General features: G+C 48.0%; 2 protein-coding genes across 3 annotated transcripts in view; one reads left to right on the forward strand and one right to left on the reverse strand.

Moving 5' to 3' along the window:
- Positions 1-13,383, forward strand: part of FAM237A (family with sequence similarity 237 member A) — a 39,618-nt gene that overhangs the window by 13,854 nt on the left and 12,381 nt on the right. The gene's annotated exons all lie outside the window — the stretch shown is intronic.
- The window catches only part of DYTN (dystrotelin), a 64,766-nt gene that overhangs the window by 8,011 nt on the left and 43,372 nt on the right, over positions 1-13,383 (reverse strand). The window contains exon 14 of the mRNA XM_073306616.2: positions 6,490-6,639. Coding sequence (XP_073162717.1) covers positions 6,536-6,639 — 104 coding nt within the window. The 3' untranslated portion in view covers positions 6,490-6,535. The remainder of the gene's footprint in view (positions 1-6,489; positions 6,640-13,383) is intronic.

A 13,383-nucleotide genomic window follows, 5' to 3' on the forward strand; every position in this document is an offset into this window, starting at 1 on the left:
GTGAGTTAGAGCCACCTTTCTCCTCCACCCTTAGCTGTGCTGAGGATTTAGCCCAATATCTGTAGTATTTACATCAGCTGGTTCAATGGAAAATACTGTCATTTATTTATATTTAAATAATACAAATAAAGCCCAGACAAGAAGCAACATATGCCCTAACAATTAGATTTATAATCTGAAATCATTAACACCCAGCAGAAAATGTGCAAATGACTGAATTCAGCCAATCAGTGCAGAAAATCTGTACTTTTAGCACACCAGGAACATACCCCCAGCTTTTTCCCACCCCCACCTCCAAATCCTTATCAAATAATTTGCTTTTACACCATGCATGGAAGGGCATCAAGGTCAGGCTATTTTGGACCATATTTTTGTTAAAACAGAATTCTGTACCACCACTTTGCTCTGACCTCAGAGAGGATCGTTATCGTCTTCTGGGGGTGAAGTATCAGTACGGTGCATTGGGATTCATCCATATGAAACCTGCAAGTGCAAACCATTAAGTCCTCACTCAGGTCTTTCTTGGGCCAACTCTCAGACTTCAGCATGAGCTGGCCTGAGGCAAACCTGAATAAAAACAATGTTAAGGCTTCAGGATTTAGTCCCTTTTATTTATTGGGAAATGGACAGCCAAATAGCTATGTACTATATGAAAATGTACTTCCTTATGTCGCAGGCTGGGGCCATCAAGCATAGTGTCCTAGGCAAATGGGACTATGTACTATAGTGTTGCTACTGCCAAGGCTACTAAGTTCCCATCCAGATCTTATTCCCCCCCAGCTTCCGTGTCTCTTTATGGGGATATAGCTGTACCTGCTTCCCACTGGTCCCTATTGCCCTGCCGTTTGTTCCATTTCTTCTTGTATTATCACCAGCCAACTAGTATTTTACCTTCTTTAATGTCTGTTCATTTGTAGATAAAGTCTTGTTAGCATCTAGCTCCTTCCCTTCATTTGTCATATGTATTCTTTGACATCTTTATGTGTTAAGCATGATTTGGGGCTTCTGTGACCAAAGTCTATATGAAGAGTTAGGAATGTTTATTACCGTGATCACTACTTTAAAGGTCTCTTGAGTGGGTGGCTGAGGTCTTGCCAAAGAAAAGCCTTCTATTCGTCTTGATTCGAGTCAGATAGCCCCCTTTATCTTGATGCCTTATAATCCCATCAAGACTTCTAAAAAACAGAACTTTTCTAGGCAGAAAAGAAAGCTGTCCGTTGAAACTGCGCCTCCTTGTTAAACGCCATGTTTCAATCTGCGTAAATGTTGCTGCACTATTTATGGAGCTCTGTTTCAGCATATGACCTTCTTCACTTTATCTTTTTCCAATAGTGCATTAATTTTCCCCCAAGTCGAGTTCTTTTTCTAGTCCTTAAAGCCATGAACAGTCTCTGGTTGTCCTTGGAAGTTTCATTTTTGGGGGCTAGATTCTCAGCTGGTGTCAATTGGTGTAGCACCTTAACTTCACCTATAAGTGATCTAGTTTAGGTACATTATTTTTGGAATTATGTCTGCTCTCATGATTTGTGCAAATCCATGTCTCTGTACTCTGTTCACTAAGTCTTCTGTGTACTCTTGCAGAACATTGATAGCAGGTCGATCTGTAATTCCACTGTCTGAAGGGAAACTGAATCACGTCCATTTCTTATTCATTAAAGTACATTTGTACTTCAGAGTAATTGATTCCTCATCTGTGTCATCAACTAGAAACATACATCTCAATTTGATGGAAATAATGTATCAAATAATAATATATCACAGAGCAAGAATGGGCTGACAAAGAGCGAAATTCGCAATAGTCAGCACTGGTGAAAAGCCAAGTCAGAAAACTTTAGTTCATCCTCTCATTCAACAAAGTATCTGCTTCCAATACAGTGAGTCCTTGTCACAGTCTGGGGTGCAGCCCAGACCAGCAAGGGGGTTCTGTCACTGCCTTCCCTGTAACCATGGGTGCCTCACAATGCATCTCTGTTGTAGTTCCCAACCTGGACTGCTCACAGCTAGCCTACCAGCATGCAGGCTGCACCCTGAGTATGTGTGTGCTAGACAATCCTGATTCAGCAGCTCTGATCCCGCCAGCCTATCTACAGTTCCACTCTGGCTTCCACCACCCTTGGATGCTACTTGCAGGGTAACCCCAACATACTCCCAGTCCCGGATTTTCTCCCAAAATGGATGTTCTGCACTGTCCAGCCCTTTTCTGGAAAGTTCAGATATTAAGGTTCCTTGCTCCTGTAAAGAGTTGATATTCAATAGTTTACTTAACTGGACTTACCAAACAGTTCAGTTTAAATAAAGTACTGGATTAGTTTAGATTAAAAATAAAACAAGTTTATTAAGTATTAACAAAGAAGTTAGGATTTTAAGTGAATGCAAGTATAAGAGAGAGAGAGTTAGAAATGGTTACCTGTGAAAATGCATCTAAAAGTCAAACTTATTCTAGCAAGTTTTTTCTCAATGCTTTGTTCAAGATGGCCTTTCTTATCCACAGTCTTCCAGCAAGATGGAGGCTGACAGTTTCCTTGGTTAAGATCTTTCCCAGAGGCCCAAAAGTGCTGGTGCCTTAGTCTTCTTAGGAGAAAGAGAGAGAACTTGGGGTTCTCTGCCCCTTTCTTTGGTGGATTCTTCTGAGGGTTATCCTTCAAAGCTGGGGTGGACAAATTTTTTTGGCATCTGGGTATGGAAATTGTATGGTGGGCCATGAATGCTCACAGAAGTGGGGTTGGGGTGCAGGAGGGGGTCAGAGCTCTGTGTGGGGGTGCAGGCTCTGGGGTGGGGCTGGGGATGAGGGATTTGGAGTATAGGAAGGTGCTCCAGGCTGGGCCCGAGCGGTTCAGAGGGCAGGAGGGGGATCAGGGCTGAGGCAGGGGGTTGGGGCAAGGGGTGGGGGGATGAGGGCTCTGGCTGAGGGTGCAGGCTCTGGAGTGGGTCTGGGGATGAGGGGTTTGGGGTGCAGAAGGGTGCTCCAGGCTGGGCTCAAGGGGTTCGGAGGGCGGGAGGGGGATCAGGGCAGGGGGTTGGGGCATGGGTGGAGCTCAGGGAAGCAGCGATATGTCCTACGTGGAGGCATAGCCAAGTAGCTTTGCACGCTGCCCCATCTGCAGGCGCTGCCCTGCAGCTCCCATTGGCTGCAGTCCCCAGCCAGTGGGAGCTCTTGGGGCAGGGGCAGTGCGCAGAGCCCCCTGGCTGCCCCTAAACATAGGAGCCAGAGTGGGTACATGCTGCTGCTTCCGGAAGCTGCGGAGCAGCCCCAGACCCTGCTCCCCAGCTGGAGTGCAGGAGCAGGGCAAGTCCCAGACCCTGCTCCCCAAAAGGAGCTCGAGGGCCGAATTAAATCAGCTGGTGGGTTGGATGTGGCCCGTGGTCCGCAGTTTGCCCACCCCTGCTTCAAAGTAAAGTTTATTCAAGCAGTAAAGAAGGCAACATGGAGTCTGGTGATAAAGGAGGCTCCATGCTCTCTTTTTTTTTCCCCCTCCCTTTGTCTTTGATGAAATCCAACTTGTTCTGTTTCTAGTCATCTCTTCCCCCTGCTATCTCGAGGACCCTATTTACTACTTATATGTACATTGAGGGGTAAACATACATGCCTTTATTTAGGATATGCCTGTTTAACAACTTTTGCCTAGACAGGCCTGTCTGGTTGTGAGCATGTGTTAATATCATATAGAGTGAATTTGTAACTTCACATATAATACTCTCATAAATTTCACTGTATTATTGACCAGCAAGTTATTTATTATTTTCAGATGAAATCTCACACGGCATATTTCATACTAAGATTACAATAGTATGTAGAGTGTGAACACAGGGATGCTTTTGGTCATAGTTACCCACAAAAATATCCGGTCTGGTGATAACACCACAATTAATAGTCCAAACATGACTGCCTTGCCCTCTCACCATTGTCTCAATCTTCAGCATTGCTATTCCATAACAAAACTGTCATGGGCGTGACTCTCTTCTGTTACCTCAATTTTATGTCAATATAACTCCATTGAAATCAGGGGAGTTATATTGGTGTAAAACAGATGTAACCATGGAGAATCAGGCCCAAGGCCAGGACATTAAAGAACAGCATATGACGCAAGTGGCTTTTCTTCTAAGTGCGAGTTCAGTCCTTTCCTTCCAGATCTCTCTCCTATGTACCAGAAGGAGAGAAAGTGGAATGTGGTACCTCTTATAGATGAATCAGTAGTGATTATCTTCTTCTTTTGTCCACTATCTTACTCCCCTCCAAAGCATCCAAGGCTGAAAGCTTGCACTGCTGAAGTCAATAGAAGCTTTGCCATTGACTTCAATGGGCACAGGATCTGGTGGTCAGCTAGCAATAACCTAAATAACCATCTAAACCCTTATAAGCATTCCAATATCTCTCAATACCATACAAACCTTCCATATATAAATACCATCCTTAAGTATTTTCAATGCTGCGTTGGAAATGTTTTCATAATTTGTTTTCAGCTGACTCTGTGACTATGCTGTGCTAGCAACAAAATAAAAGTTTCTTTTCTGATGTTGTAAGACCTTCAAGTAATATTAAGCTCTTTAACAGTTCCATACATATATATATATAGATATAGATATAGTAAGGGAAGGGGCTTCTAAAGCAATACAATGCCTCTAATTTTTCATAGCTCTTCCTTCTCACCAATTTAGTTGCTAATTTAATAAAATGCAAATACCCGACTGTCAGATGTTGGAGACAATGGACAACTTGGAGAAGACAACTAAAGATTTACTCCTTCTATTCAGTGCTTCTTGAACTATGATACAATGTCAGACAACTTATCAATGAGACTGGTTAGCTAAAGCCATCTCCATGTGTTCATGTAGGGGGAAAAAAATCCTCTGTTTCCTGAAACACAAGCAATTATCAGGTACTATAGTAATGAGAAGATAGTATGGGCCAGATCATTAACTGTATATGTCAGCATAGCCTCACTGAAGTCAACAGAACTATATTGATATGTATTGGCCAAGATCTGGCCCTATATTTTCTTGAGGTTAGGAATAGGCTAGGAATACATGGTTCTAATGTAAGCAGTGTCAGGATGAGCTCCACCCTGACATCTGGTGGTGAGGTGTGGCAAGTTGTGGAAAAGAACTTCAGGGGCCGATCTCATTTGCATAGGCACACCCACCATGCCTAGAATGAGACCATAGCTGCCCAAATGGTCACTTTGGCTGCTGTGGGATCCCCAGTGTCTCTGTTATTGGGGCAGGAAGAATAAATTGTTATTACCCTGATTATGGGAACTGTGCTTGGAACTGTATGTGGCCTTTTGTTATGATGGAGGGATTCACCATCATCTAAGTAGCACTCGCTAGGCAAGGGTCATGGGTTCCAAAACTGTGTGAATGGAGAGAGGCTGGGGACAAGTATTAATACTTGGTGGCATGGGCCCTTTGGTGAGGGCCTTACATGCTGATTGCACTTCCTCCTCTCTCCACTGTGGAATATCAGAGCTAATTTTGATTTCATTAGAAGTCTAGTTATAGGCTGCTGAGCTCACTTTGGGCTGACAGTGCACCAGCACTGGGGCTCCCCTACTATAAGCTGAATTCACCTAAGAGCTGAAATCACTGAGTGTTGTGTTAAGTAGTGGGGGAGCCTGAAGATATATTGTGGAGCAGGTTGCGGGACGGCTGGTGAAGCAGTTCGACGCGGAGCAGTGTGTGGATGGCAGGAGCTGCTTGTGGGCCGTGGAGCTGAGTGAAGGAGTTCGTGGGGCGGCTGGCGGAGCGGAGCGCAGCTGAGTGAAGGAGTTCGTGGGGCGGCTGGTGGAGTGGAGTGCAGCTGCGCGAAGGAGTTTTATGGGGCGGCTGGCGGAGCAGAGCGCCACTATGGGGCGGTCAGCTTCGGATCACGTAAGGTGCCTCTTACCCCCGTCCCATTTCCACCCAGGTTGGGAGGTAAAGCTCCGCCGATAAACTTTCGAACTCTGGGGCTGCCCTGACCAGGGACAGAGACTTTTGGGGCATTGGACTTTTGGGACTTTGGGTGATTTGGGGTTGCTGGACTCAAGAACCAAAGGGAAAAGGGCATGCCCCAATTTGCCTGGGGTGGGGTTGTTTTTGCTCATGGGTTGTGTTATGAATCCTGTTGGTGGTGTTTCCCCAACATAATGCCACATTGTTTCTCTCTGTTATTAAAAGACTTTTGCTACACTCAGACTATGTGCTTGCGAGAGGGGAAGTATTGCCTCTTGGAGGCGCCCAGCGGGGGTGGTATATATTTGTCCCAGGTCACTGGGTGGGGGCTCGAGCCGGTTTGCATTGTGTTATTGGAATGGAACCCCTAGATATTGAACCCGGCCCTTGTTGCTGCCAACTCTGACGGGCAGAAGGGTTACACTAATATAAAGGAAAATTCCTTCTCTAACACCACAGAAGAGTCTGATAAAGACCCCAGAGACAGAACTCCATTATGTTAGATTATTACAGTTCAATATCTGACCAACTTTAGAGATGACACATGGCTGTAATTACCTGGGCAATAGTGCAATGAAGTAGTAAGGCTAATACCGGCGTTCCATTACTTCCAAGCTGGCAAAGTCACCTGGCTGATGAGGTCAGAGAAGGACCTGCAAATATGCTCAGCTGAGGAGACCAACTCCTGCTTTATAGCAGACTGCTGAGCTGGAAAGAAAAGAGATTCTTTCATAGCACCTGAATGCAGCAAACTCCCTGTACAGCTCTTTATACGACTCCAATTCAAGATAGCTTTGTAAAAACAAAAGTTTTATCTGCTGGCTTTCATTATTACATCCTTATTAATGAAAAAGAGGCATTCTAGGAGCTGAACAAAGCTATGCTGTAATAAGACGGTGGATTATAAGGGGATTTTATGTGACTGGGAGACTGGCTGTGGGGTCAACCAATTACACAATCATAGAAATTGGAGATAGAAAAGACCACCAATGCAAGTTTGTTCCATATTGACTGCTGTGAGTGACTTCCTCTACAGTAAAAGGAAAAGGAGTACTTGTGGCACCTTAGAGACTAACAAATTTATTTGAGCATAAGCTTTTGTGAGCTACAGCTCATTTCATCGGATGCAAATAAATTTGTTAGTCTCTAAGGTGCCACAAGTACTCCTTTTCTTTTTGTGAATACAGACTAACATGGCTGCTATTCTGAAACCTGTTACTCTACAGTACTAGGTCTTCTCCAGTTTTAAATGACTCAAGCATTGAGGATTAAATGCTAATCTTGCATGAGTGCAAATCTGGAGTAATTCTAGAGTGATTGCAAGCTGAGAGAGGAAGGCTAGTGTTGTGGTGACAGTACTGTAGTGGCAATTAGGAGATCTGGGTTCAATGCTTGGGTCTGCCACATGTCTAATATGCTATTTATAAACTATGAAGAGAGTTGTCAGATTATATCTCTACTCATGTTGAGTTGGTCTTTGCTCTGTAACTTATATGCATAGGCACTGACTTCCTCTTTGCCCAGTGGGTGCTTGACCTCCTGACCCCACCCCTGCACTGCCCTCGCCCAAGTCCCCTGCCCTGCCTTTTCTCTGCCTCCTCCCCTCAGCGTGCCACATCCCTGCTCCTTCCCCTCCCTCCCAGAAAGTCCTAAGCACTGCCAAACAGCTGTTAGGTGGCAGGAGGGCGGGAAGCGCTGGGAGGGAGGGGGAGGAGTGGGGACTTGGTGCGCTTGCGGGGGGCGGGGAGAGTGGGGAAGGAAGCGAGGAGGGGGGAGCTTGGTTGCCAGTGGGTGTGGAGCACCTGCTAATTTTTCCCCATGAACTTGTCTGGACAATTTCAGCCAAAATGGCCCAGCCATTTCTCAGAACAAGGAGAGGGAAAATATTGTTTTGACCATGTTAGAGTATTTCAAAGAAAAGGTCACCAGAATTTTTTAACACCCCCATGTTTTGAAGCAGGGAGTAGAAATTCATCAGGCAGTGACCTTTGTGGCAGGGATGTGCCTCCTTCTATCCCTTGGAAAATCTGCCCAAATTTGACCATCCTATAAGCTTTGAAGAATCGCAGGTTGCACATGCTCAGTAGAGATGTGTTAGAGCTTAAAAGCTAAAATCTCCAAAGAATCCATCCTCAATGAGCATGCTCCATCCCCTCACAGCTTCTACATGGGCCAGGACTGCACCTATCCCCACATAGCAACTGTGAGCATGCTCCTCCTCCATAAGGCTACAAGGGCGAAGTCAAACGTTCCCTATAATGGCTGCTCTGGCCCAGGGCAGAGTTGGCACTAGAGCTTGTCTCTCCTGTGCTGTCAGTGACCCGCTGCTGGCAGTCAGCTAGCACAGAGGAAAAGCTGTCTCGTTTGAATACAACGGTAACAAAAACTGGACTGTGGAGCAGGGAAGAGTAGACTGGGACAAGGTGTCTGGTGAGACTGGAACCTGGGGTGAGGGGTGGAACCTGGGACTGGCTAGGCAAAGTGGTGGGACTGGAAGTCAGGGAGGGGAATGGAGGCTAGAACTGGTTGGTCCCTCCCGCCTTGAAAATCCATCCAGCATAACACAGGTGACCTATGAATCTAGCCACTTCCTGTCAGTGAGAGACATACAAGAAATGGCTACCTACCTTTCGTAACTGTTGCTCTTCAAGATGTGTTGCTCACGTCCATTCCAAGCGGGGGTGTGCACACCACATGCACAATTGTTGGAAGGTTTTTCGCCTAGTGGCACCCTTCAGGTTGGCTGTGGAGCCTCCTGGAATGGAACCCTTATGGTGGTGAAATAGGTCCCTGCTGACCTGCCGCCTCTTCAGTTTCTTCTTGCCGGATACTCTGAAAGAGGGGAGGTGGGTGGGTCTTGGAATGGACGTGAGCAACACATCTTGAAGAACAACAGTTACGAACGGTAGGTAACCATTTTTTCTTCTTTGAGTGATTGCTCATGTCAATTCCAAGTAGGTGACTCCCAAGCAGTCCCCTGGAGGAGGGGTCGGAGTTCACTGAGTTGCCGACTAGCATGTCTCTGCCAAACGCGGCATCGTCTCTCACTTGCTGAGTGATGGCATAGTGCAACGTAAAGGTGTGAATAGACGACCACGTCGCTGTCCTGCCGATGTCATGAATGGGGATCTGTGCCAGGAATGCTGCAGATGAAGCCTGTGCTCTTGTGGAGTGCGCTGTCCATGCTGGGGCTGGAATCTTTGCTAAGTCATAGCATGTACTGATGCAGGCCGTGATCCAAGAAGAGATTCTCTGAGATGAAATAGGGAGATCTTTCATTCTTTCTGCAATAGCAATGAAGAGCTCCATCAACTTCCTAAATGGCTTTGTTCACTCCATGTAAAAGGCTAATGCCCGTCTGACATGCAGGGAATGGAGCATGCATTCCCTGTCGTTGGCGTGCGGCTTAGGATAGAACACAGGCAGAAAGATTTCCTGATTTGCGGGAAATTGTGAATCTACCTTCAGGAGGGAACCTGGGTGCGGCCACAATCGTACCTTGTCCTTATAAAACACAGTATAAGGGGGCTCGGACATCAAAACCTTGAGCTCAGACACCCTTCTGGCTGATGTTATAGCCACTAGGAACACCACTTTCCAAGACAGGTGGAACAGCAAACTCGTTGCTAGGGGCTCAAAGGGAGGGTTAAACTCCCATGGAGGGATTGGTTGTTTTACTTGGTTTGTCAAGGGACTGGACACTTTGTCCAGTCCCTTGAGGAAACGCCAACCCCAGGGTTAGCAAACACTGAGCATCCCGTTGAGCCGGGATGGAAAGCTGAAACTGCTGCCAGGTGCATCTTTATTGATGAAACTGACAACCTCTGTTGCTTTAGGTAAAGCAAGTAGTCCAGGAAAAAGGGAATCAAGGACTGCAATGGAGGAATACCTTTGTGGAGAGACCAAATGGAAAATCTCTTACACTTTGCCAGATAAGTGGCACGAGTGGAAGGCTTCCTGCTGTTGAGGAGAACCTCCCTAACCGAGTCTGAGTAGGTAAGCTCTAGTGGATTCAATCATGGAGTTCCCATGCTGTGAGATGGAGAGACTCTAGGTTAGGGTGCTGGAAGCAGCTGTGGTCCTGGGTGATCGTCTGGAACCAAGGGCAAAGTAATGGGTGTACCCACTGACAGGCCCAGCAGCATGGTGAACCAGTGCTGATGTGGCCACGCTGGTGCTATTAAAATCAACTATGCTTTCTCTCACTGGATCTTGAGGAGGACCGTGTGGATGAGTGGGAAGGGCAGGAATGCATTCAGCAGGTGCCCTTTTCAGGACAGGAAGAAGGCATCCGTGAGCAAGCCCAGGCTTTGGTTCAGGAAGGAGCAGACCTGTTGACGCTTCCTGTTGCACTATGTCGTAAACACGTCTGTCTGGGAAGATCCCCACTGTTGGAAGGTGTTGATGGTGACATCCAGGTGCAGAGACCACTAGTGGCTGTGAAACAACCTGCTGAGGTGATCGGCCAGTTCATTCTGTGAACCGGGAAGGTATGAGGCCTCCAATTGTATCAAGTGGGGGATGCAGAAGTCCCACAGCTTGAGGGCTTCCTGGCACAGGGAGAGGAGCTAGTACCACCCTGTCGGTTTATATACGGATATATCAGTACGGATACACATCTTCCCTGCAGATGGGTTTGAAATGTCTGGCAAGCGAGGCGAACCGACTGCAGCTCCCTGATGTTGATGTGCAGCAAAAGTTCTGCCTGGTACCAAGAGGCCCTGTGTCTTGAGTTCACTCAGGTGCACCCCCCCATCCCATCGCTGACGCATCTGTGACTAGAGACAGCAACGGCTGAGGTATGGAGAAGAGCACTCCCACACATACTGCTTGCAGGTCGAGCCACCGTCGGAGGGATTCAAGAACCTGAGGAGTAAGAGTGACCCGTCTGTCTGTGACCTCTGTTAGGCCTGTAAACTCAGGCTAACCATTCCTGAAGAGGGAGTAGCCACAACCTGGCATGCTGTACCACATACGTGCAGGCAGCCATATGCTGGAGCAACTTCAGACAAGTTTGCGCCATCTTGAGATCCTCTCTGATAGTGTTCATTGCGAGGAAATGAGCTTCCTGGAGAAAAGCCTTGGCCTGGATGGAGTCCAGGAGGGCCCTGATGAACTCTATCCTCTGCATAGGAGTTATAGTTGACTTTTTTCCACATTTAGAATGAGACTGAGCCTGAGGAATATCATGTGCACCAGGCTCACATGGCCCTCCACTTGGGCCCATGCTTGACCCTTGATCAACCAGTTGTCCAGATACAGGAAAACTTGCACCTGCCGCTTTCGCAGGAAGGCTGCCACAACTGCCATGCACTTCGTGAACACCCAAGCGGCTGCCAAGAGGACGAAGGGGAGGACCGTGAACTGACAGTGGGTGTTGTTGACAACGAATTGAAGGAAACGTCTGTGGTTCGGGACTATGGACACATGGAAGTACGTATCCTTCACGTTGAGGGCGGCGCACCAGTCTGCCGCATCCAGAGAGGGCATGATGGAAGCCAAGGAGACCATGCAGAACTTCAGCTTCTTCATGAATCTGTTGAGGTTTCGAGGGCTAGAATAGGCCAGAGCCCACTGTTGACCGTGGGGACTAGGAAGTAACGGGAATAGAATCCCCTTCCCCTGAACTCCATAGGTACTTCTTCTACTGCTCTGAGTTGCAGGAGCATTTACACCTCTTGCACTAGAAGTTGCTCGTGAGAAGGGTCCCTGAAGAGGGATGGGGAAAATGGGTGGACAGGTACAGAATTGGAGAGAATATCCCAATTCTACCGTGCTCAAGACCCAGCGATCTGATGTTGTTTGAGCCCAAGCATGGTAGAAATAGGATAGATGGTTCACAAAGGAAGGAGAAGGATCCGGGATATGGACTGGTGCGCCGGCCCCGGGCGCACCTTCAAAAGTTTTTCTTGGGAGCCGGCGACTGTCTCACCGAGCCTTGGCCCTGGGTAGAAGAGGACTGCAGAGGCCTTCTCCTATTACTCCTACCCTGTCTCCTGTTTATAGTCTTGCCTCAGCTGAGAGGGGTTGAAGCGAGGCAGGGGCTGAGGCTTAAAATGCTTTCTTTGCGCGGCCGCGTATGAAGCCCCAAGGACTTTAAGGTCACTCTAGAGTCCTTGAGATTATGGAGCCTAGAGTCCGTCTGCTCAGTGAAGAGACCCACACCATCAAAGGGCAGGTCCTGCATAGTCTGTTGGACCTCTGTGGGGAGGCCCGAGACTTGTAGCCACAAATTGTGCCGCATGACAATGGTTGTAGACATTGTACGGGTGGTCGAGTCCATTGAGTCTAATGCAGCCTGCAAGGAAGTCCTTGCAATGGTCTTGCCTTCCTCCAGGGCAGCCCCAGAGTCACAGCAGGAGTCAGATGGAAGTAGCTCTCCCTGGACAGGGAATTCCAAGAGTTAAAAGGGTAGCAGCTAAGAACCGCCTGCTGATTGACAATTTGAAGCGGGAGTCCCCCAGTGGAATAAACCTTATGGCCGAAGAGGTCTAGCTTCTTTGCCTCTTTAGACTTTAGAGTGGGGCCCTGGTGACCCTGCCTTTCCTTGGCCTTGGCTGCATCCATGACCAGCATACCCAGCTGAGGGAGGGTGAAAAGGTATTCATACCCGTTAGAGGGTACAAAGTACTTCCTTTTCACCCCTTTAGCTGTGGGAGGAATGGAAGCAGGAATGTTCCAGAGGGTCTTGGTAGTATTGTGGATGGTCTTGATCAATGGCAAGGCCACCCTGGAAAGGTCTTCTGGCCTCAGAATGTTCATCATAGGGTCCATTTCTTCTGACACCTCCTCCGCTTTCAGGCCCAGATCTTGGGCTACTCTTCTGAGCAGCTCCTGATGGGCTCTATTGTCCAAAGCCGGTAAGGAGGCAGACCAGCCGGGTACTGCCTCATCCGGGGAGGAGAATGAAGAAGGCCTCATAGGCACGGGATTCTCCTGACCTTCCAACTCATGGAGGTCCTCCCGGGCAGGTGCTTCCTGCGCAGTGCAGATGTGTTGCCAGATGCAAACTTGGTGCCGGGTTCGGTGCTGTCCTGGGCACTGGGCTCCGAATCCCTTGGAGGTTCTCTCACCATTGAGGCAGACAGAGGTCCCACATCTGTCCGAGGTGACCGAAAGGGATGTGAAGTTGGCCCCTGGGCTGGATGATACGCCCAGGGAGTCCAGAATGGCCAATGAGTGGGTGCCTGCCACTGTGGTGGCCAGGACATCATCGGAAGTTGTTGCATCTTGTTATATCTGGAGCAACGAGACTGGTGCTGGCTGCATCTGGAGATGTATAATTCTGGTTCTAACTCGGAGGACGAGTCTGATCTCGGGCTCCATGGCAGTGCCGTGTGGGCTGGTGCCAGTGTTCAGTGCTGAGACGAGGACGACTGGTGCCGCAGCATGGCTGGTTTGCTTTGGACAGTCCAGCCCCCCTGTGCAGTGTTGGTGCTGCTGGCTTTGCCG

This window comes from Lepidochelys kempii, chromosome 11, assembly GCF_965140285.1.
Source record: "Lepidochelys kempii isolate rLepKem1 chromosome 11, rLepKem1.hap1, whole genome shotgun sequence".
Classification (NCBI taxonomy): Eukaryota; Metazoa; Chordata; order Testudines; family Cheloniidae; genus Lepidochelys; species Lepidochelys kempii.